Source organism: Tauraco erythrolophus, chromosome 18, assembly GCF_009769465.1.
Source record: "Tauraco erythrolophus isolate bTauEry1 chromosome 18, bTauEry1.pri, whole genome shotgun sequence".
NCBI classification, from domain to species: Eukaryota; Metazoa; Chordata; class Aves; order Musophagiformes; family Musophagidae; genus Tauraco; species Tauraco erythrolophus.
This window is the reverse complement of record NC_141482.1, coordinates 3,858,137-3,880,883: the sequence shown is the minus strand read 5'-3', so window position 1 is coordinate 3,880,883 and position 22,747 is coordinate 3,858,137. Positions and strand designations below refer to the sequence as shown.

General features: G+C 56.0%; 1 protein-coding gene across 1 annotated transcript; it reads right to left on the bottom strand.

Annotated features, from left to right (window-relative positions):
* Positions 1-1,008: 1,008 nt before the first annotated feature.
* On the bottom strand, positions 1,009-12,011 carry GSS (glutathione synthetase). Its single transcript, XM_086622742.1, has 12 exons — positions 11,883-12,011; positions 10,451-10,596; positions 8,935-9,010; positions 8,256-8,395; positions 7,977-8,093; positions 7,445-7,525; positions 6,194-6,271; positions 4,836-4,902; positions 4,003-4,197; positions 3,776-3,857; positions 3,270-3,459; positions 1,009-2,529 (listed from the first exon to the last, which is right to left on the bottom strand). Exons 1-12 carry the CDS (start codon positions 12,009-12,011, stop codon positions 2,406-2,408), a joined length of 1,425 nt encoding a protein of 474 aa, XP_086478868.1. The 3' UTR covers positions 1,009-2,405.
* Between the last annotated feature and the right edge of the window lie 10,736 nt (positions 12,012-22,747).

Sequence of the window (22,747 nt, the reverse complement as noted above, 5' to 3'; positions counted from 1 at the left end):
GCATGGGCTGTAGGTGATGGTCGCTGTGGAGTCTGGGGGTGCTCAGGTATCACCGTTGGACCTGTCGTGCCATAACCAGGACAGGCTTATGGGGAGGGGCAGGTTACTGCCAGTGCGACGCTTCTCCATGGACTGGGAGCTACAGGCTCTGTCTCAGGCTGTGCTGCCACCCTGCACTGGGGCAAGGGCAGAAGCTCCAATTCCAGAAGCTCCACTTCCAGGGCCAGAGCCTGTGCCTCAGTTTCTCCCTGGTCTCCAGCCAGCATTGGTCCACTAAAGCTCAAGGAAAGCATCATCAACCCCACCATGCAGGAGCAGGGCCAGGGCTAGTGGAGCACCCCAGGAAGCTCAGGGCTATTGCTGGCTGCCTCACCACCCCACCAGGCCTGGACCTGATCCAGGCACAGTGATGGCTGCCACCAGCCTCTGCGTCTTGTCTCTTGGTGCCCAGCAATCACCTTGGCCTCAGGCCTCACCAGCATCTGCCTCCAGCAGCTCGGGCCGTGCTACAGTGCTCCCCTGCTCCTGGTGGCTGCAGCAAGCCTTGCCTGCTTGCTGCTCCAGCAAAAGCACAGCCATGGCTCCAGGCTGAGGGTGCTTTCTCCTGGAAACCATCCTCGCCCCAGCAGCTCTCCCTCCACTGGTTGTGCTGGGCCAGCGCTGCAGCCACATCTCCAGCATGGTGCTGTGCGGCCTCAGAGCAACCAGAGGAGAAACTGCTGGGTTGGCTTCAGCTGTGCCCTGTGCCAAGGTACATGAACAGTGCACGGCACATGCCTGGCTGGGGAGGAGGCAAACACCTCCCCTTTGCATCTCGTCTCCAACAAAACTGGCACAGCAGCAGTGTTGATTGCACATAGGGTTTATTTCTGGCTGGAGGTAATCATCCCAACCACCCAGGAATCACAGGATCAGGCACTGAACGGAATCATTCCAAGGGGAAAGACTGATGATTGAAGCACGTGGCACAGCTGCACAGCAGCAGCAACGTGCCCAGCGGGGTGGTCACTCCGCATGTTCGTGCTGCAGGAGCACTGGCTTCACGGTGCGTCTCTCCGGTGTCACTGAAGGCAGAGCTGAGGCTGCCCAGGCACTTCACCAGGGCACTGCCAGAAAGGTGCATTTTGTTTTTTTTCTGTTTCTTCTTGCACTGCTCGGCTGAGGAGGAAGAGGGGCAAGAGGAAGAGGCAAGAGACCTTGGGAAGGAGAGCCTGCACTCCTCCGTGTCCCTCCCCTGCCATGCTGTTCCCACTGGTTCATGAAACCTGGCGAGAGACCCATCTCTCCCTCCGCTGGTGCTGGTCCCAGAGTGAAGCCCTTGGCAGTTAAGGCTGCACCTGCTCAGCCTCTCCTGCAATTCCTTTGCTTCCTTGCCCCAAAGCTCCCAGTCTCAGCCCGCTCCACATCCCAGCAGGACCATTACTGAGGTCAGGGCTCCCTGACACTGCTCTTGGGCTGTATGTGCTGCAGCAGACCAGGTGGGAGATGCCCAGTGCATGACTAGAACAAGCCCTTGGGACTGCGGGGTTTATCAACACTCTGGCTGCAACACGAGGCTCCAATTCACTGTCATTGAGGAATTCTTATGCCAACGCCCAGGGATCTGTTGGACACGGATGCAGCAGGAGCAGACGCAGCCCTCCCATGGGGAGGGCATGAACTGCCAGATGCATTCTGCACTGCTGCCTGCATGCGTAGCACAGAGGCACTGGTGGGGATGAGCTCCCAGTCCAACACAACAGGAACCGGGCAAAGCAAGAGGCCCTTGGGCAAATTACACCAGGGCAGCTGTCCCTTGCACAGGAGCTGTGAAGAACCTCAGGCACAGGGAGATGTAGACGTGAGGGCAGCAGCACCCGAGAACAAGGGCTGGAGGGGCCATGGGCACGTGGAGCTGGGCTCTGCTCTTCAACCCGGAAAGCAATCGAGGCACTGCTGAAAGAGGTGAAGGCTGTTACTTGCACATCCACCTTCCCCCCCATTCCCCAGGCTTTGGGTTTCTGGGTCTCCAGAAATAACGCAGGATCACAGAGCACAAAACTGGGAGTGTGAGCACCTGGTGTGGCATATTCACCCTGCAGCATTGCTGTACCAGCCCCTGCCCGCAGGCTGGACCCCAAGGGAACACCCAGCCCAGTGCAGTCCTGGGAGGTGACAGCTGGGACGCGCAGGTGACAGGGCCCACTGAGCAGGCAGAGCAAGGGAGTCCCTCCTTCCTGCAGGAGGAATTGCAGAAGAGAAGCTGGGGCTGGCACCCAGGACGTCAGAGCAGTTGTGCCCACGCAGTCCCTCCTCACAGTCCCCCACAAGTCAGACCCTGGGAAGTGCACCCTCAGGAGAACATCCCTGTGGCAGATAGCTCTGTGGGCAGCAGAGTGAGGTGGGCAGGACAGGGCCTCACCTCCTCACACCAAGTACGGAGTGTCCAGCACTGCCACCCCAGCCGCCACTCCGCCATCCGCGTGCTCGATCGCCTTCGTCCGCAGGAGGTGCCCGGCAGCCTTGTTCATCACCATCTCCTTGCCCTGCCTGCAAAGAGAAGGGCAGCTGAGCACCTGCAGACCACAAAGCCTATGCTATGGCATTTCTGAGATCTTGGACAATCTGACTCACATTCCCTGCCACGGCCACAGCGCAGGGCAGGCAACGGGCACGTAAAAGCCCCAGGGCTAATGCAGAGGCCCCTGGAGACAACAGAGCTGTGCTTGTTTCATGTCTGCCAATGCCAGTGCCCTTTCTCAGCAGGGACATTTCGGGCTGACTGCTGTGCCCGCAGGTGGGGTCACACTGTGAACGCTGCCAGGGCACCTTCACTTGTATAAAACTGTACGAGGACTTGGATTTATAACTACGGAAATGTTTCTATGGGCCTGAGAGGGTTTCAAACAAAAGCAGCAGCTGTTCAGGGTGGAACACAACCCCATTAAGCCTTCAGATATTTCTGACATTGCCAAGGCTTCAGAGAAGTGTGCAGTGTCCAGAGCCTGACAAGCGCCTCCAGAAATCAGGGATGAGACACACCAGTTCCACGTGGCTGTCACACCAGTAACCACCAGCCACAGCTCTGCATTTTTTCAACGACTCATCTGGCAGCAGGTACAGAGCAGCAGTTCAGACTCTGAACAGCGCTCAGGGAACTGCTGGCAGGGGCAGAGCCTCAACGGTCACGTCCGTCCCCTGGACCTCCAGCTCCTCAGGGGTATCTGCCCCACTGCTGTGCTCAGGGCTGGAGCAGGTAACCACCCTGCAATGCCCAGCATGGTTCTCACCTGACGTAGACACCAAAAATACCAAGCTCGGAGATGCACTCGGACACTTGTAGGGGACTGTGAGCCCTCAGCAAGTAATTCCTTGCTGGCTGTGGTTTGATCTTGTCCATCAAGATGTAGGAGGTTCTCTCAGGGCTGTCTCTGATCTTCTCCAGAACCTGCCTGAGCTCTTCACCATACAGGTTGTTCCCTTGGAAAAAAAACCAAAACAGCAGGTCAAGCACTTCCCTGCACAGCAGAAGTCATTGGCCCCAGCAGCCCGAACAGACCCAGCCTTTGCCTCCCCATGTGCAGCCCAGGCTCCCCACACCCCAACTGTGGGGCCCAGGGAGCTCCTCCAGCAGCAGCACTACCTCACTGCTGTGAGCAGTCCCCGTGGCTACCTGCCACCCCACCCCACCTTCTATTCCTCAGCACAGAACCAGGAACCACCACAGAACTGCTGCCTCTCCTGGATACAGCCCAAACCACAAGAAAAACCCACACAGAGCCGCTCCAGCTCATACCTCCACCTTCTCGTTGTGGCTTCAGCACAAACCGGTCGGGGTCAGCGACAGCGGTAGCAGCTATCTTGTCACCCTCTTCACCCTGGCAGGAAAGGATGGCAACAGCAAAGCATCAGAGATGAGCAGGGGCTCCAAGGCCACAAAGCCCTCTCGTTTTCTTAACCAAAGGGAAACATCATGCAAGCCAAGCACATCTGCATCTTTGTTCCAGCCACACTTGCACTCACCATGTCCAGGGAATAAAGTCCAGCAAACGTTGCTCTTATCCGAGCAACAGCCTCGGTGCGGCCAGGCAGCAATCTCTCCAGCGTCCCTGGCCGGCTCAGCTCCTGCTGGACCTTCTTGGTGCCAGCCAGTTGGGTAGCAATGTCAGGGCACTTCACCGCCCTTGATCTCTCCAGCAACAACCGCGCCTCCCAGTTCTGAGGCAAGAAGAGAGCAACCATCCAGTCAGCAAAAAAAACCCACCCAACCCAAGGTTTTCTCCACTTTTTCCTGTTTGGTTATTGACATATGATTTGCCTCCTCCCTCCCTGCCTGGCAGGGGTGGCAGGTGGGAATAGCACTCCAGAGACAAGCAGATGTGCATACATGAATTTCCCATCACCTCTGGAAACAGACAGGACAGCCCACAGTCCCCCTCCCTGGCTTGTCCAGTGCTGCCACCTCCAGACAACAGCAAGATCTGGTCTGTAGCATTATTACCTGCAGCCTAATAGACCTGGCCGAGGACAGAAATTTGTCAGTAGCTCGAGTCTAAACCCTTTCAGCAGGTTACCTGCGTTAACCCACGCTGCACAGAAACAATCCAGTGCTGTGGTAAGAGGTCACCACCTGAGCGGTTACTGGAGAAGCCAGCCACTCGTTTTTCTTACTGTGTGAGCACTGGGGACACTCACACGCACTGCAGAGTCACAGCTGCCCAACGCCATCAGCCACACCACGCAGGCTAACCCCACCCAGGACAGGACAGACACCCAGGGGACCACAGGGTGCTTCAAACCCACTGGGCCAGGCCACAGCACGGGTGGCTTCCTGGAGCAGAGCAGCCAGTACTGACCTCCTGGTCGTAGTTCTTCGGCACGTAGCCCTCTCGGTAGTACACCACTGCTACCTCCTGGCCGTCCCTGGAACAGAAATCAGAAGAACTCACAGAGCCAGGCCAGCCCCCGACCGCCTCTGCCTGAACCCCCCCTCACCAAGGGGGCTGCAGGGGTCAGGCAGGTCACTCGTCACAGCATTTGCCCCTTCTCCTCTGTCTCCTGAGCTGTTCTGCTCCCGGCTGGCTCTGCCAGAGAAAGCTGAGGACTGCAAGCCCTGGCTCCTCTTGCCTTGTCCTGAGACACAGGCAGACAACACCTGGCCTCTACCCTGACTAACCAAAGTCTCAGTAATTCAGGCATCCAGCCCTGCAAGGAGGTAAGAACCTGATTTTTTTAGTAGTTTTTGCCACCAGGGGCCAGGCCTGGGAGATTCTTGAAGCTGAGAGGAAACAGGGTCTTCCTTTGGTGCCAATTCAAGGCAGGACACTACCAACAACCTGCCCACGTACGTCAGCATACCCATAGCACCACGCACCCACGCCTTGGCCACACAAACTGGGCTGTGGTCAGGGAAAGCAGCACAGAAACTGCGTGCAGCCAAGCAGCCTCACTGTAAAGGCATTCAGCAGTTGGAGGAGAGGATGCTCTGGAGGAAGTGCAGTGGATACACTTGCCCCTTAACTGTCTGGCAATGACAAACGTATTCGTTAATTAAACACAGCAGAGGCACCAAAGGTCAAACCACGGAAAAATCAGCTTAGCTACAGAAAAAACACTGGCATGAAACCATAGCCTCCTTTAGGCTCGTACAGCTCCAAGCACGTTACCCTGGAAATAGGGCAACGGTCGCACTTGGGATCAACTGCCAGCACTCGGCACGTCCTGACCTCCCCGGGGAGCAGGAGAGGTGGGGCACTCACAGCCAACAGACACCACACGGACATGTAACGCTTCCTCCTCCAGCACTAACCACCCAGCTCAAATCCCACTGGTAGAGCATCACGTGAACAGTAAACAGGAAATGTCTTTGTGGAACCCTCTGAAACAGCCAGGACTTTTTACAGCAGATGTACATGAAGGAAGTAAAGATCCCACACAACTCTGAAGGCTGCAGCTTGAAGGAGGGAAATGATGTTTCCAGCTCTAAGGGCCTGACGTGTGTACGCAAAAATCTCACCACTGTGAAAACAAAATCATTTCAGCTCCAAGGGGAAGAAGCAGCAGCAGCAGCTGCCTGGAGCATGGAAGAGAACTGCTTTCTCAGCAAGTCACTGTTTACACTCAAAACATACCACCAGCGTTGGCTGCAAACTCCCCTTTACAGCCCGGTGTGAGCGACACGCAGCCAGGAACGCGCACCTTGGCTCATACTCACACATAGAGCCTCTTGGCATCATCCAGAGAGCCCTTTTCAAACACATCTCGGAATCGCCTCCTGATGACCCGAATATTCCTGTTAAGAGAGCAGTGGGAGAGTCACCAGGCTGGGCGTAATTACTTGAGCTAGAAATCACAGGTGGAACCAGTGGCTCCAGCAAGAGGGAATCTGTAAGCTCTTCTGCAAATAACCTCAGGCTTCATACTACAGAGCCAGAGGAATGCTGCAGGCCCTGGTTTTAGCAGCCGTCCCATGTTTCCAGCCCAAATACTGTAGGAAGCAGAACACGGACCTGAACACTGCATTTCTCCATACCCACCTCTCACCTCCTGAAGTGTTTCTAAGAGAAGCCAATATTTTGGGGTTTTTTAGTCCCTACACAACAGATGCTCTCACTGTTGGCTTCACAGTCAAGAGTTGCAGACAGATGAGTGATTTCCTGCACGTTTTGACCTCCTCCACACTTTATCCTTTCTTCCACACAGTGGCAGTGTGGACTTGCTGATCCGGAGACGTGGTGTGTTACACCTCCCACTGCTCCAGCACAGGCTCGGGGCTAGACCTTATCCAAACACCCCCATCTCCCAAGTCCTTCACTCCACTGCGGCTACTTGCTTTGCCCAGATCTTTCACCATGGCTTTGAAGCTTTGTTAATTAAGCTTTCATGAAGTACCCTGTGCCCAACACCAAATCAGAGAAGGAGCAGGACTCACACTAACCCTGCCCAGTTACCACGGGCGCAGCTCCGAGGACTATACAGGCACAAGATCTGCAAGGTCAGCTCTGGAGATCAGAGCCTTTGATGGCTCCTGCCATTTCCAGCAAAGAGCTGGAGAGAGGCTCTGGGAGGTTGTGATGAAGATAAAGGTGGGTGCTGAGGCTAAGCAGGAGCCCCCTGAAGGAATGCTGAAGACAGCTGAGTAACAGGCACAGAAATAAGTCCAAGACAAAGGCTGCCCTGTTACATACCAAGACATGCCCTCTCACAGTCTCAGAAACTATGAAGTGTTTTGACTTTATCCTTAAGTAGGTGACAAAGTAAAAAGCAAACAGATTCTGCACGCCCCCATCTTTCCACGACCTGCTCCCACACACCCCCACCACACCGTGCCTGCTGGAGAGCCTGGAGATGCCTCACAAGCTGCCTTGAGGGAAACAGCGCAACCCAGCAGCAGTTCGTTCTGCTTCCCTTTTCCAAAACTGTACCATCTCCTTCCTTTCCCACCCCAGGAAAATTCAACCTTTACCTGTTCCAAAGCTCATTTTCTACGCATCGCTGATCAAAAATGTTCCTTTGGACTTTCTCCACCAGAAACATCACCACAGCACTGGAAGAGATACCAAGGACATCGTTAAACCCAGAAACGCTCCGCATGCACCCAGGATCCCTGTGATTCAGGTTTCCTGCACTGCTCCTGCTTGTTGTCTCCAGCATTTCCAAGGGTCAGCATGAAAAGAGAGTAGCACCGATCCTGCAGCGTTACCAAACCAGTGCAGGGCACAAACACAATGGGAAGAGGCAGGAGGAAAAGCAAGCTCTGTGCAGGGCTGTCGAACCACACAGCTCCTCCGGGGTCCCTTTGCACCTCTCTGCCGCTGTGACACAGCAGCCTTGTGCACGAAGACAACTGCGTTGCTCTTCCCAGGGTGCCACAGGCTTCCTGAGAGCAGTTTGTCTGGCAAACACGCATCTTTCAGACAGAGCAGTTTCAAAACCCAACACCTGCACCCTCAAGGGAGGCAGGACAAAGCAGCCTTTAGCACCTCCTCTCTCCTCACCTCTGTGAGCCGTAGAGCTCCCAGGCTTTCGCGATACCCAAGGCGAGCCCTTTGGCTGGGTTGTTGGGCAGCAGGCGCGATGCTTCCTCAGCCTTTCCCAGCACTTTCAACACCCGCCTGGGGAACAGGAAAAAAAAAAAAAAGCTGTAAATGCCACAACAGCCTCCAACCAAACTAGGGAGCAGGAGTTTGGAGAGCAGGCAAAGACACGGAGTGCAGCAGGCCACGTGGTAAAGCTGCTGCAGCACCTGGCAGCACAGGTCAGGGATGCTTCCTTACCCGTGGACCGCCACCGTGCGGGAGGTGAGGCCTCCAAAGCTGGCAGCAATGGTGTTTATTTCTATCTGTCTCAGAGCCGGTGTGCCATCCAGCCCGCAGTCAAACATGTAATCAGAGCGGTTTATGCCTAAAAACACAGACTGAAACAGAGCGGAGGTGAAGTGGCTTCTCCTGTTGCCTTTAACTGCAAATCCCTTTGATGACCTCGCTTCAAAATCCTCCTGGGGCAGACCCAAAAACCTTCATTTTGATAAAAAGCTCTGCAAGATGTGGCCGTGGGTGATTTGGTCCTTACTCAGGACCCACAGTCCTCCTCAATACCCCAGAGGAGTTAGCAACACTCCTGACAGTCAAGGAGCTCCTGCAGGGACAGCCTGTCTGGCACAGTCCCAACACAGAACATGTCCTTGCACTCTCCTGACAGTCCCAGAGGACAAAGACAAACCGTACTAAATCCTCCCAGTCAAGACCTGACCGATTCCAGCAGCACCAGCCAAAGGGCGTGACTGTCAAACAGGGCAAGGTCCTGAGCTCGCAGGCCGTAACCGAGAAGACGTGGTGCAGAGAGCGACCGGCCTGACCAGGGCACAGTTCAGAGCCCACAGCAGCAAGCCAGCCTGCAGAGCCCAGGCACTCCCAACGCAGTGCTGCTGGCCACTGGGGCCTCCTGCCACGGTACCTGAGCCAAGCCTTCCTCCAAAACTTGCATGTGGATTCTGAAGAGTCGGGCTGTGAAGTCATCTACCTTGATGGTGCTAGAGAGAAAGACAGACCAGATCAGCCCCCTTATGCTGTCAAAGAGGAACAAGAAAATTAATTCCTCTCCAGAAAAACACCTTACCAGGGATATTCTCCAGCACAAATAGCAGGGCTCTGGCTAGACTAAGCCCTACAGCACTGTTAAGCGTCTCACCATGAATGCACTCTTCATCACGGGCCACAGTGCACAACCATAAAGCAAACCCGGTTTGCTCAGCACAGCCACTCTACAAAAAGCACAGCTGGGCAGAGGTGACTTTCACTTGCAGGGCAGAGAGGCAGGCCAAGCAAAAGCAAATACACGCAGCAGAACTCTGCAGGTACAGGAAGGAAACCACAAGTGTCTCTGTGCCTGCACACACAGTTCACAGAAGTAGCTTCACAGGCTTCATCAAATCTCCCCTGTCCTGCTGGGCCCCAGATCCCACACGCTCTGGTGCTTCAGTGGCCCTGCCAGAGTAGGTCTGGCTCTTCTCCAGGGTCTGAAATTCCTGAGCCAACTGTGAGCAGCACCTCCAAGGAGCTGCCCTGAGACACTGTGCAGAAGATGGCGCATGGCAGTGCCTGCGTGCACACAAGCCCCAGGTGCTGTGTTCCTTAACATGCCCCCACAAGCTCTGGTTGCAGACACTCTGAAACAGGCACAAGCACTAGAATAGCCTGGAGGGGCCGGGCTTTAGCAAAACAAAACACTGCTGTAAAAGACTCTCCTTTGTTCTGTCTCGGTGCTGGAGAGTCATCAGCACCCGTGCAGACAGGCAGCAGGAAAGGAAATCAGTTCTGTGGAAGCATCAGCCCTACAGGTTATGGAGGCCAGTCAGGGGTGGTCGCTCCAGCACAGGGCAACAGCTACAGACAGACCCAGCAGAGCCCATGAGCCAGAGCTGAGGAGTCCTCCAGCACCCAGAGCTTGCAGGTCACCTTCCCGGCCTGGCTGGGAAAGCAGGGGACGCTGGGTGACTGATTGGAGGTAGATGTGGGGGAAGGAACAAACACCACTTCATAACTGTGGATGGGCAGCAGAGCTGGTGGTTACTGGATAGCCATAGGCAGATGCAAAACAAGACTAAAACAGGCTACCAAATCTAGGACTCAAAGAAGCCTAAAGCAATTTGAATTTAAGGCCTAAAGGCCAACAAGCTCACAAGTAAGAATTCACAAGCTTGAAACACTGGCAAAACTGAAGATCATTGCAGGGAGTCAACTCTTGGCCACGTCCCATCTTCTGAGGCCCAAGGAGGCCTCAAAACACAGAGACTTGATGGAAATTAGTCTTAGGACAAATAATGCAGCAAAGGAGACAACTCCTGCGTAGAACAGGAGTGCCTGCCTCAGCTTGAAGCATGTGAATGGTTGTAAGGTAGGAATGCCTGAAGGGTGATGAAACAGTTCATATTTAAAATATTTTATTAAAATGCAACATGCAAGAAAGTTACCTGGCCAAAGTACGCTCCAGGAATTCTTTGTTCTGGCTAATGGCATCCACCAGCAGATTAAAGTCTTGCTGAACAGCATACGCTTGTTCGAACAGGGCACACGGTACTGCGGAGGGGAGCAGCGTGAAGGGAGCGTAATTCACCACCTGCAAACACAAACGCGGCAGCAGAGGAGTCAGTCTCAGCACAAGGGTCCAGAGGGCTGGAAACCCACCCTGGACCACGCAGTTTAAATGGGGCTAAAGAGGTGCTTCCTCTGCTCGGCTGAAGGCTCACGCCATCCCCAGGCCCCCTGGCTCACCCTGGACAGACACAGGGCCTCATCCCTGCTGACCCCTGACTTACAAGGGCTTTGCTTTAAGAGCTGTCTGCAGGGTGCAGTGGAGGCAGCTGCTTCAGAGTCCCAGCTGAGCTGAGTGTTTCCCTCTGAAGGATACTCTGTTTCCACCCTAACTGGAGTGCACTGTCTCCAAAACACCTCTGTTTCAGACAAAAGGTGAACTTGCCAGTCCTGGGTTTTGGCCATCAAGAGTTGCTTCCTTTGATCCCTGCTTACTGAGTCTCAGGGGTGACTCTGGACCTCTGGCTCACGCCACAGCTCAGGCATGGAGCTACCCTCAAAGCCAAAACATTACATCAGAGAGAAGTTCCCAATTCACTTTGATTTTTAAACGAGCCAAGGGACAGTGCGTTTGGCCTCTCCACCCAGGCTCCTGTTTCCTCTCACCCTGGGAGGTTCCCTCACAGCCCTGACCTGACCATGGGGCTGACATCAAGGAGCAGCCCCCGTGGTGGAGAATTCATGTACTTCTGCCAGCTCCGAGTACAGCTGCCTTCTTGCCCCCAGGCTCCTCAAGGACCTGTCCCCAGGGGTCCCTGAGACCCTTCATGGCACCCCCCCCACATCCAACAGGCTAAGCCCTCCAACAGCACCTGTGCCCCAGCCAGAGATTCACCAGAGGTAACCCCACACATTGGCTACCCCCGTCCCCATCACCTTGTCCCAGGTATGGAGCACAGGCTCACTTGTAGCTGGAGCGCACCAAAACCAGAGGTCCTTCCGAGAGACGCTCCCCTGGTTCAAAGGCTCATACAGGCGCTGAGAGGCTGGGAGAGGGATGAACTCCCACCACCGCACACACGCAGGGCTCCTGGCATTTTCCCAAACCTTTCCAGATCTACCCCTCGCCTTGGCAAAGTGGAACTGTATCACAAGGCTGTCTCTCGGGGAGGTGCACTCATCAGCAGGAGGGGGTATGATTTACAGCCCCCCAGGTCGGCTGGGCGCTCGCTGCAAAGCGCTGCTCGTTGACTAGGGCTCCGCAAACCCAGGGATGGCAGCCGGCTCCTCCCCGAGCTCCTCTCGCTTTGCTGACTCACACCGCAGCCAGCACCGGACACGTCCCGTGACTCCACTCCGTCCTCCACTTACATCCGAGGCGTTGGGCTGCGCCTCGGTCCGCATCAGCACGCCTTCCAGCAGCGCCGCGTCCACGGCCACCGCCGCTGCCTCCTGGATGGCCGCCTCGTTACGGAGGACGTCTTCCCAGGGCGCAGCCATGGCCAGCGCTGAGGAGGCAGAGCAGAAGTCACCCACCTGGCCCCCGCACCTCGCCGGCTGTCCCGACCCGCGGCGGGGCCTCGCCCGCTCAGCGGGGAACGCGGCGGGGCAGCGCGGAGCTGTGCGCCATCCTCGCTGCCCCGCTCGGCACCGCGGCGGCACAACGGGCCTCGCGCCGGATGAAGGCACCTCTGCACCCACAGCCCAGCGCTCGGCCTGGCCCGGCTGGCCGGGGCCGAGCCCCCGAGCTGAGCCCCTCCTCAGGGCCGAGCCCCCGAGCCGAGCCCCCCCTCAGGGCCGAGCTCCCCCTCAGGGCCGAGCCCCCCCTCAGGGCCGAGCCCCCCCTCAGGAGCCGAGGCCGCGGCTCGCCTCAGGAAGGCCCGTGCGGGCCCCTCGCGGCGCTGCAGGGCACCGACCTGCGCAGGGCCGGGCCGCGACACCCCTCGGCCAGCAGCGGGCCCGCCCGGCGCGGAGCTGACCCCCGGCCCCAGGCGAACCCCAGCCCAGGCCCGGAACAGCCCCCGCCGCCCCTCTACCTGCTCCCGGCCGCTCCGGCCCGCCGCTCCAGCACGCCCCGCCCGCCACCAGGCGATTGGACAGACCTCCCGCCCTCGCCCCGCCTCGGGCACGGATTGGCAGCTCAGCCGACCTATCAGCGCCGGGGGACTGCACCACGGCGTGCCAATGCCGCTGGCTGAGGGCGGGGGCACGGAGCGGCGGGAGGGGTTGGGAGCGCGCATGCGTGCGTGGGGCGGGGGCCGCGTCACGGGGCGGTGTGACGTCATGCTGTGATGTCAGGCGGGCGGAGCAGCGCTGGCGGGGGCCCGTGACGTCCCCTGGGTCGAGGGGAGGTGCGCACTGGGCGTGCTGGCGCGCAGCGGGGTGTCCCGCTAATGACAACCCTCCTCTGTGTCCGGGGGCGATGCTGCTCCGTGCCAGCCTGCAGAGGGAAAAATTCCCAGTTTGTCCCAGTCATTGCCAGCCCTAACGGTACAACACGCAGCGCTGTGCCGGCCTCAGGAGAGCCTTGGCGGCGGAGCCCAGAGTGCTGCCTGGTGGGAAGGACCACCCCTGTGGTGTGGAGCAGGGCTTCCCCCCGTTGGCATTGTAGGTGCTGCATCCAGTGGGGACATGGCGTGGCATGGCTTGGGAATGGGCACTGGGTTTGGTTGCTCCTGCTGTAAAGCAAGGGCTGCGTGCCATCGCTCTGGTCGCAAAGATAATAGTGGGCACCAGCCTTCAACCTCGCTTGCACCCGCAGCATGAGGAATGGGTAGGGGCTTGCTAGGAATGTTCTCCAGAATGGATCCATCACCAGCACTTGACGAGATCATGTCTTGTCTGAATGTCAGGGATCAATAATTTTATGGATTCACTGGGAATTCATACGGATTCTTGTGCTGGGCAGAAATACTCTCCGGTGTAAATGCTGAGCACGTTTCCCTGCAGAGCTCCCTGCCTGCTGTGAGGGCAGTGGTCTTCCCACCGCTGCGGACCTGAGGATCAGCACCTCACGGGGAGGACGGTGGAAGAAAGGCCCAGGATCCTGTGACTTGGCTGGTGCGATGCTGCTCTCCAGGGACAGCCTGACAAAAGTACAAATGCTCACAACCATCTCCTGCTGCCGATGAATCAATCCCAAAATACCCAGTGGTGTCACCGAAAGCTGTTGTGCCTCCAGAATTTGGCTGGTGTCTGAAGACTCGAGGGATAGTTGAGGGGTAGCTCGGTCAAGGTGTTCACCCCAGGAAAGGTTTTGTCTTCTGATGGTGAAAGCCCCCAGCTCTCCGGTCTGAGAGACTGTCCTCCATCGGTCAGACCCCACCCAGATGGAAAAACCAGTGCTCCACTGGTGTTTCTTCTGCCGCACAGCGCGGGACTCTGCTGCCCATCTAGGCAGAGGGGGGACCCCAGTGAGCGCCTGCTCCATGAATGCCCGTGTCAAACCACACACTGCAGAGTCGCTCCGAGGAAGCTGAACTGGAGGAAAGCACCTGTGTTTGGGAAAACCGAAGGTATCTGCAGACGCAAGACCTCGGACAGGGAAGTGGTGGATCCGAGTTTGTGTGGTTCCCCGGAGGCAGCGTGCGGCACCGGTGGGGCACGGGCAGCGGAGCACGGTGCTTTGCAGTCAGCTTGGTGGCATTTTCTCTTGCGCTGGAGCCGCGTCATCCATCGCCTTTGTGGGAGCTGAAATTCACCCTTTTGCAGGCTGGGGCGGACAGAGGAACCGCCAGCCTGGCTTGGGAGATGCAAGAACCCAAACTGAACCGATAGTGGAAACATCTTCATGTTTTCCACTTCTTCAGCATCTCCATCGCCCACATCCCTTCGCTGCGCTGCACCGACAGGACCTCGAAAAGGGGGTGGTGGGGGGGCACCTCGATGCAGCCCAGTCCTTTGGCAGCCCTCATCACAGATGTGCCCCTGTTGTTCCCAGTGAGGCTGTTGAATCCACCCGGGTGTCCCCAGGGGTTGTCCCCAGCCATGTGCCATGCCGCGGGAGATGCTCCCAAGTCCTCGGCGGTCTCTGGGATGCCCTGCGGCGTAATGCAAGCTGATATTTTTCTCCCACTTTAGATGTGTATTTATGCTCGCTTTGTCTCGGCTCGTCAGGAGATAGGGTTGCTCTCTGCTCTCCTTTCGGACGGGTCCGAGGCTGGGGGCTGTTCTGTGCCTCTTCAGTCGAGTACATCTGGTAAATCTCAGATTTCAGAACAGTTTCATGTACTTGCAGGACATTCATTTCCCAGCAATAGGGCTCAAAATGGCAGCGTGACAAATCAAGAGAGTTATTTCTGCAGGAGCATAAATACTGCGTAAATAAATCCAAACCAAACCAGGTCCTTCTTACTTTTTGATTTAAATATTCAAAGGAACTCTCAGTCCTAACTCGCTCTGCCCTTACGGAACAACCCTAACACGTTCACCAGCAAGGTACCATCAACACACCAGTGTAACTGGAAAAAAGATTTATTGTCATCACAAGGCGCTCATTTGAGTACCTACTGGAGTCATATAATTACCCAAGTGTTTTTACAGCATATTTATCATGAGGCTCCCACAAAAGCAGTGGGGCTGGACTTGGTTTGTGACCTGCTTTATGAATATTTGAAGTCACGGATTGCTGGCAAAGAGAGGGCTGCGTGATGCTTGCGTGTAGCCGGCAGGGCAATGGCTGAACACCAGCCTCAGATCTGCATCTTTATTTGGACTTAATTTTTCACTAATTAATGCAGCTTTGGGAGTGGAACGAGTAAATCCGAATATGATGCTTGGATCCTGCAATCACAAAACTGGGAAATTGTGAATTATTTCCCTGACTCCAGTGTGCTGCCCATGGATACTTGTTTTTTCAGTCTGTTCTGCCCCAGAGATTAGCTCGGACATTTCCCCACGGCAGGGAATGAGAGAGAGAAGGGGCTGGTCTCTAACCCAACCTCCTGCTCGCAGAAGGGCCATCCCTGGCAGGAGATCAGAGTGGCTGTGGCTTTACTTTGCCAAACCTTGAAAACCGGCCAGGATGGAGCCCTCCCCATCATGGTGACCTGTCCCAGGGCTGTTAGACGCGTCGCTGGGCTGCCTGGGAGGAAGAGCAGATCCTTTCCTCCCTTGGCCGCTGACTTGCTGATGGCTTCGAGCGAGTGACTTTGTCTTTGCCTCGGTTTCCCGTCTGCCCTAAAAAGCCGCTGTTCTCCGGCAGCAGAAGCAGCACCACATCTGGAACTGCCCCAGGTGCCAGCCCTGCAGCCAGCCCTTTGCCCTGGAGCCTGTTTGTGCCAGAGGGTCCCTGACCCATCTAACCTGTAGAGAGGCTGTGGGTGGGTTAAGACCATATATATATATACATACATACATATATGCTAATCTAAAGCATGACAGCTGAGGGGGGTGCCAGGCTCACACACACATGCTGTGCTCACACGTGTGCTGCTCATGCCCTCACCCACACCTGCACCCTGGGGCAGCACAGGAGAGCCCCAGGCAGGGGCACCCAGCAGTGGGATGCGTTAAGAGGAAGGTGCAAAGGTGGCCTCCCACCCTGGGACGTGCCTGCCCGTGGTGGAGGGATTCCTCCAGCAAGCACTGGGCAATGCCTGCTGTTACACTTGGTTGCCCTTCACAGACGATCATCACTGGTCGCCAGGCTGAGCTGAGAGATGACTGGCTCTTTTATCCTCTTACCAGTGCCAGGAGTTGTCCAGGCCATTACAAGCCTCTTAGCTCTGCTTTTAGAGTTCTCTCTCTGAAATAAAGCTCAGTGATTTCTAATGCACCCACCTCACCTCTTTTCTGGACTCGGAAATCCTATTTTTTCCTCTCTGCCATCCCTTTCATCAGTAGCTGTGGATTCACACCTTAATTAGTACAGATCCAGGCTGTGAATTTGGAAGTGGACTGGTAGATCCAGTCTTGTCTTGCTGGAAATCTGCCCCGCACTGGGAGCCTGCTCAGAGCCCTGCCACAGGGCAGGGGCAGTTTGCCCATGTGTTGGTCAAGGGATGGAAGTGAGGGACAAAGTCCAAGACTTTTAATGACGATGCAGAAGGACAGAATTTACTCAAACAGAAGCACTTCCCCTCTCAATCCTCGGTCCTGGCAGGGTCCTGAGTCCCCTCTCCTCTCCATCTGCTCTGAGAGTCTGAGAAAAAGCTTGAATTTCTAAGCAAAACATTACAAAAAATGGTCCAGTTTCATTGTAAGTTGGAAAAAGGTGCTGCCCTGTCCTTGGGAGCTCCCAGTACGAATGTACCCTGCTCTGACTGGGAAAACTATTTTTATAGAGAGCTCTGGCTTGCCTTTTCTTTCTCTTTTCCAAATTCAGTCTGGAGAATGAGATCTTTTCAAAGTAATCCAGTAGCCTGGGAAGGATTTGTACATACAGATAGCCCATAATCTCTGCTATAGCGTAAGAGAGCTGCAATGCGGCTCAGAGAAGGTTAAATGATAAAAAAATATGGCAGACATGGTAAGTATTTGGCGTGTTACACGCAACAAAAGATGAACAACAGCAACTGGGACATTAGCTTTATTTGCTAAAAATAGAGTGGCACAAAGTTTAAAGAAAAGCACTTTATGCTTGTAAACCTCTCCTCTGGCTGTTAAAGAGCCTTCAAGAACGGGCTTTGTGGCTTTGGGGTGTCGCGTCCCCTTTCAAAGGCTGCCCAGGGCTCAGACAATTGAAACTCAATACGACGTCAGCCGCAGCGTGGGGGGATAAATAGTTCTGACATGACACCGCTGCTCTCGCTCATGAGACTGATGTGTGAACAAGAGCTTTGTGGCAAGCACGTCCCCACACAGCCACATCGCGCACCCAGGATGCCCACGGCACAGCCCAGGGCCCCCGGCCACGCAGGGCACCAGCACGGCCACCGGAAAGCCAGCGGATGGTTTGCCCACGGTGCTGCCGAGGTATGCACGGGCGTTTGATACACTGCAGCTGACGGGCGGGTTGCAGAGCCGGGTGCCTGGCTGCCCGTCCGTGCCTTCAAAGAATCGCTCGTCGACTGCACACGGGCACGCTCGCTGCCCCGGTACCCTGTAACGGGGGAAAAAAATTGCCCCAGTTCTCCCTCACTTCAAAACCAACATTGCCAAGTCTGAGGTTTTGGCCAACGCTCCTGTACCGCAGGATGTTTGTGCGTTTAGTGCAGAAACTCGTTTTCGCAGGAGCAGTACCACAGCCATGAACTCGGCCCCGCGAGCGGAGGGGATGATGCCATGTTCGGCACCAGCCAAATAAACAGAGAACAATGGGGCTATTTGTGTGGGAGAGAGCTCAGAGGGCTCCACGGGGAGCCCAACCTCTCGCTGGCCCGTCACGCACGAGGGAAACAAGACGGAGCTCTTGCACCCTGGCTTCTCTGTCGTATAAATACCAGCTTCAGCCAGGGCATGAAAGAAATCTATTGTCTCTAAGGCCACATTTCGATGCAAAATGCTCTGGTAAGGCCAGCAATCTTAAACCCCCTGCACGTGCGCCTATTGTTTGAAGTGCAGAACAATTGAAGGGTGCTCTCATGGGCTAAAGATAGAAAGGCAGCTGGTGCTGTCCTTTTCCCTGTAACTGAGAATAAAACAATGCCCAAGTATTGTCTGCATTGCTGGAGCGATGACATTGGACTCTCTGCCAAGAGAGCATCTAAAAGATCAATGAAACCCGGGTTATTTATAAACGGGTAGTGTCATTTCTTCCCCAAAGTAATTTCACTTCCTTAGCTTTTCCACCAGGCCTTTCTGCGCCGTGAAGTGGCCGTGGCGCGAGGTATAAATAGCCCTAAGCCGGGCTGTGAGCGAGGTGGCGGGACCGGCTGGTGGAAAACGAAGCTGCTGTGCTGGACCTGCGTTTGGCTGCACCTTCGCTCCCCCGAGCTGTGCCCAAAGTTCTGCAGCACTGAGGTGGGGACCAGCCGGGGATGATGATCCCTGTCTGCTGGGGATGCAGATCCCTGCAGGCACAGCCCCGGTGGCCACCTCGCTGGCCATTCAACAGACCCAGCAGCTGGTCCCCTGGGCCCAGAGTCCCTCCAGCACCAGGACTTGCTTCCTAGGGGAGCTTTTAGGGTGGGTGATCACCCACCCACCAACAAACAGGCAGTAGCATGGGCTGCGTGCGTGTGTGTCCCGCTCAGCTGCTGCACTGGGATGCTCAAGGTAAGCCTGGAGCCCAAACACTGTGGGGTAGAGCCTTGCCAGGGGCCATCTCATAGGGGAAAGCTGCTGTCTGCAAGATGGCATGCCACCAGGGTGTATCCAGGCTAGAGACTGGAAACCTGGAATCAGACATTCAATGCAGTTTGGAGAAAGAAAAGCCCATCTTGTCTGATGGGCCATAGTGAGGTGAGAAGGTCTCCTGTTGTGATGTGAGGACACGCAGGAATATTGCTCCCTCCTGGGTGACAGGCAGTCTTGAGAAAGGTCCAAGCCTACAAGATGCCATGAAGAACTGCCGCGTCTGTTGCTACTCCATCTTGAACAATTGTCCCTTGTCATGAGATAGACTGAGCTTGATCTAATACGAGGCTTGATGACCAAGTGCAGGGGAGAGGACAGGCTGAGCAGTGTCTGGGCCTGCAGTGAGCAGAATGCTGGGTTGACGGGTCAGGAGAGCAGAGCCATGGCCTTCATCAGGCCAAGGAAACAATTGCTAAAGCCAAGCAGGTCCCAGCCCAGCGTGGCCACTTTCATCATCTTATGTCCTCAACACCATTCTAGTCTAGCAAAGGAGAAGGTGCATGAGAAATGGAGGGAGCAGGGGCCTGGGATCCATCCCAGGGATTGATGCTCTGTGAGCAGCTGGTTGTGTGGGCTCGGTGTGTGGGCAGGACACTACCCAGCCTCGTGCTCTCAGATCTCAAAGCAGATGAAAACTGATGCAAAACCAGAACAGCCAGGGCACTGCAGGGGCAGGTCCTGCTGGACTGGCAGAACCATGTCCTGGCTTGGCTGTGATCAGGCTCTGGGCCTCCCCTGCAGACTCCAAGGCAGCTCTTGGTCATGATTTCCACTGGCTGCTGTGTGCCAGGGTCTGTCCCGGCAGGCCAGCTGCAACTAAGGTGCTATTAAGTCTTCAAACAAACAGGGCAAGATTCTCTTTCCTCTCGTTGTTTTGAAGTGCGTTGCCAAAACCTCAAGCATCTCCACTGAAGGCTCACATGTTCCTGTAATTTGTGCAGCGTTCATTCCTGAACAGATGCTTTATGGTGGCAATCCCTCGAAGAAAACCCCTTGAACCTCAAAGCTGGTAAGTTCAAAGCGAGCAAACAAAACCTCTCCAATTTTCCCAGTCTCTGCGTGATCTCCCTGTCTCCATACCTCTGTGTGACCTTCCCAGCAGCTTGCTTGCTAACTCTGGATGCTAATTTGTCACGTCTTGTGTCTTCCAGGTACCTTCTCAATCCTGGTTCTCGTTTTTGAGGCTTCCTGCATGCAGTGTAAATAAGTGCCTGGAAGCTCAGCCACCAGTGTGCCCATGCCACCCAAGCCTCATGCCATGGTGAGGTGTGCACCACTGCACCAAGGTGCTTCTGGCAGCAGCAGCTTCATGCATGTTCCTGAAGGGTTATAGAGGCAGCACTTCACCCCCAGCCAAAGGACAGCCAGCTCAGGACAGGGGGACCAGCACTGACTCTGGGGTGAGACATCCAGGCAGCAGGACACTCATGCTGGGAAGTGCCCAGGGAGCTGTGAGATGAGGGGAACCAGTACCAACCCCATCCCAAGCCCCACAAGAGCATCTGCCCTTTGGAGTTCCTGCAGCAGCATCTCTGCTGCCCCCATCTCCGCTGCCCCCATCTCCTGCTGATGTGGAGCGGTGCATGGAAAGCTGTGCTGCGGTGGTGACTGCGGTCCCTCTCGCCTTGGTGGGACAGGGCTGGGGGGATTTAGGGGTTTGCTTTGGAGGGAGCCTTGCACAGACAGGCTGAGCCAGAGGGACACTGTCGGGCTGGCAGTGCTGGCCTGTCACCTCCGCCTGTCTCACCATGAGTAGACATTCCCACTCGATGGAAATATGCCCGAAATAGCCCCTCCAGAGATTGTCTTTATCTAATCAGCCGCCTTCGCACTCGCCTCCAGTGCATTTCAGGGAGCTGATAACGGCGATATGTTAAGTGTGAAACCTCTAGCGAACTGCCCGACACGTAGAGTAATTCTCCTTCCTGCCACTTATCAGAGCCTGCTAATGGGAAACATTCCTCCCGGGGGTCGGGGAGCAGCCGGGGGATTTCTCCAGAGAGGATGGCTGAGGCCCTGGCACCCTCCTGGCTCTCCAGGGTTGCGTAGGAGCTGATCTGACCGCAAAAGGCTCATTGAAGGGGTAGCTCCACAGTCTGGTGCTGGTGATGTCCTGTCCCATGGGGAGAGGCTTGTGCAGCCCTTGGGGGCACGACTGAGGAGCCCCATCCTCTTCCATCATATCATGGGAGGCCAACGTCAAGCACAGAGCTACAGGGAGAGGAACAGGGGTGCCTCGGTGCAAGGGGAGATGCTCCCACTGCTGAGGATGGTCACGCAGGGCTGGTGGGACATTCGGGCAGATTGTTCACTTTGGGCAGTGGCCACCTAAAGCAAAGTCCCTTCTGCTCAGGCTAAAGCCGTGGGCTACTTGTTGTGCCTGTGGGGATTTGTGGGAGGTCCATAGGAGCCCTCTGCAGCCAGTGTCCCACTAAGGATGCCCCGTCACAGCTGTCTGAGCAGGGCACAGCTCAGGCCTTGCCAGCAATATGAGGATGAGCTTCCTACCACTCTGAAAACCACATCACAAAGACCAGCACCAAAAACACCCAAACCCAGCGGAAACGCACTTCAGCAGCTGCTGGAGCAACCATTCCACGTTTCCCCTTCTACAGATCTGCTTGGCCTTTGATGGATCCTGCTGGAACCTCTTCAAAGAGGGAGAGAAACCAGGGCGAACAGAAGGAACTGCATAAGGAATCTCCGAAAATAAAATTGCTTTAAAGATAAGGCAGGGGAGGGGGTGAGCAGAGCACGGGGAGGGTACATGCCCTGAGAAGAATGTGTGAGCCTGGGCCAGCTGGTAGCTCTGGACTGAGAGCTCATCCCACTGCCGGGGCACTGGTGGCAAAGGTACTTGGCACCCGACCTGCCAAAGTCCTCCAGTCCCTCCAGGGTGTGGGTGGAAATCTGACTCAAGTCCAGGAAAGAGAGGCAAGAGACCACCAGGGTAACCTCAGAGGGACCTGTGGTCCACCAGCACCCGTGGCTCTTCAGGACACTGCAACTCTGCCATCTTAGCAAGGTTGAGCACCTCTGTCACACCAGGGTCAGGAGGGGTCTCAGCACCAGTGTCCCCCTGATGGTCTCTGCAGGGGAGCTGCAGTAGACAGATCCACGGAGTCCAGCTCCGCACCGGCTGCTGCCAAATCCCGATGAGGACCTCAGCTGCTGACCAGCAGCCTGGTGAGAGAGTGCCCACATGGGACATGGAGATGGGGGCTTGCACCCCATTTTATCCTGATGTGCTCAAAGTCACCCTGTCCATGTTGCAGACTCCCTTCCATGGGAGCATTTGAATTCAGGGGGAAGACTGGCACCACACAAAGCCCTTACATTGCATCCTCCAGCATCACCTTGGTGGGGTAATTTCTAATTTCCATGTCCCCAGGACACGACCACATGGCTGGGGAGCCAGAGGGACCCCCTGGCCAAGGATGGGGGATGCAGCCATCCGGATCATCTAAGAGGGCCAGATGCTGCCCCTCCCTGCCCGTGTATGTGGATCCCAGGTCAGCCAGCTCTAGTTAGGCTGATTTCCAGCTCTGGAGGCAGCTGCAGCTCGTTTCACATGAGCCTGCATTAAATCCAGGCAGCCCACGAATGTCCCTGCTCCCATTGTGGGTACAGGGTGGCTTTGTGTCCGGGAAGGAGCAGAGCAGCACTGCAGAGAGGACTGTCCATGTTCTCCGGGGGGCTGAGCAGTGGCAGCCCACCCTGGCAGGGGGTGCATGTCCCGGCTGCCATCACTGGGCTGCTCTGCAGGGCCCTTTGCCCTGGGGAAGGTATGTGCTGGTCCTGCCCTTGACAGCGGCACGTCCTGGCCTGGTGCCGGCAGGAGGGAGAGGGGATGTAAAAAAAAGCATCCAGCCCTGCTTTGCTTTTTAAATGCACCAAAGCAAAGCCAAAGAGAGGAGTGGAGCGCTTGGCGGGCGGGCATGAGGGTCCTTTGGGGAAGCAGCAACGTGGAGAGTCCGGAGGGCAGAATCCTCAATGAA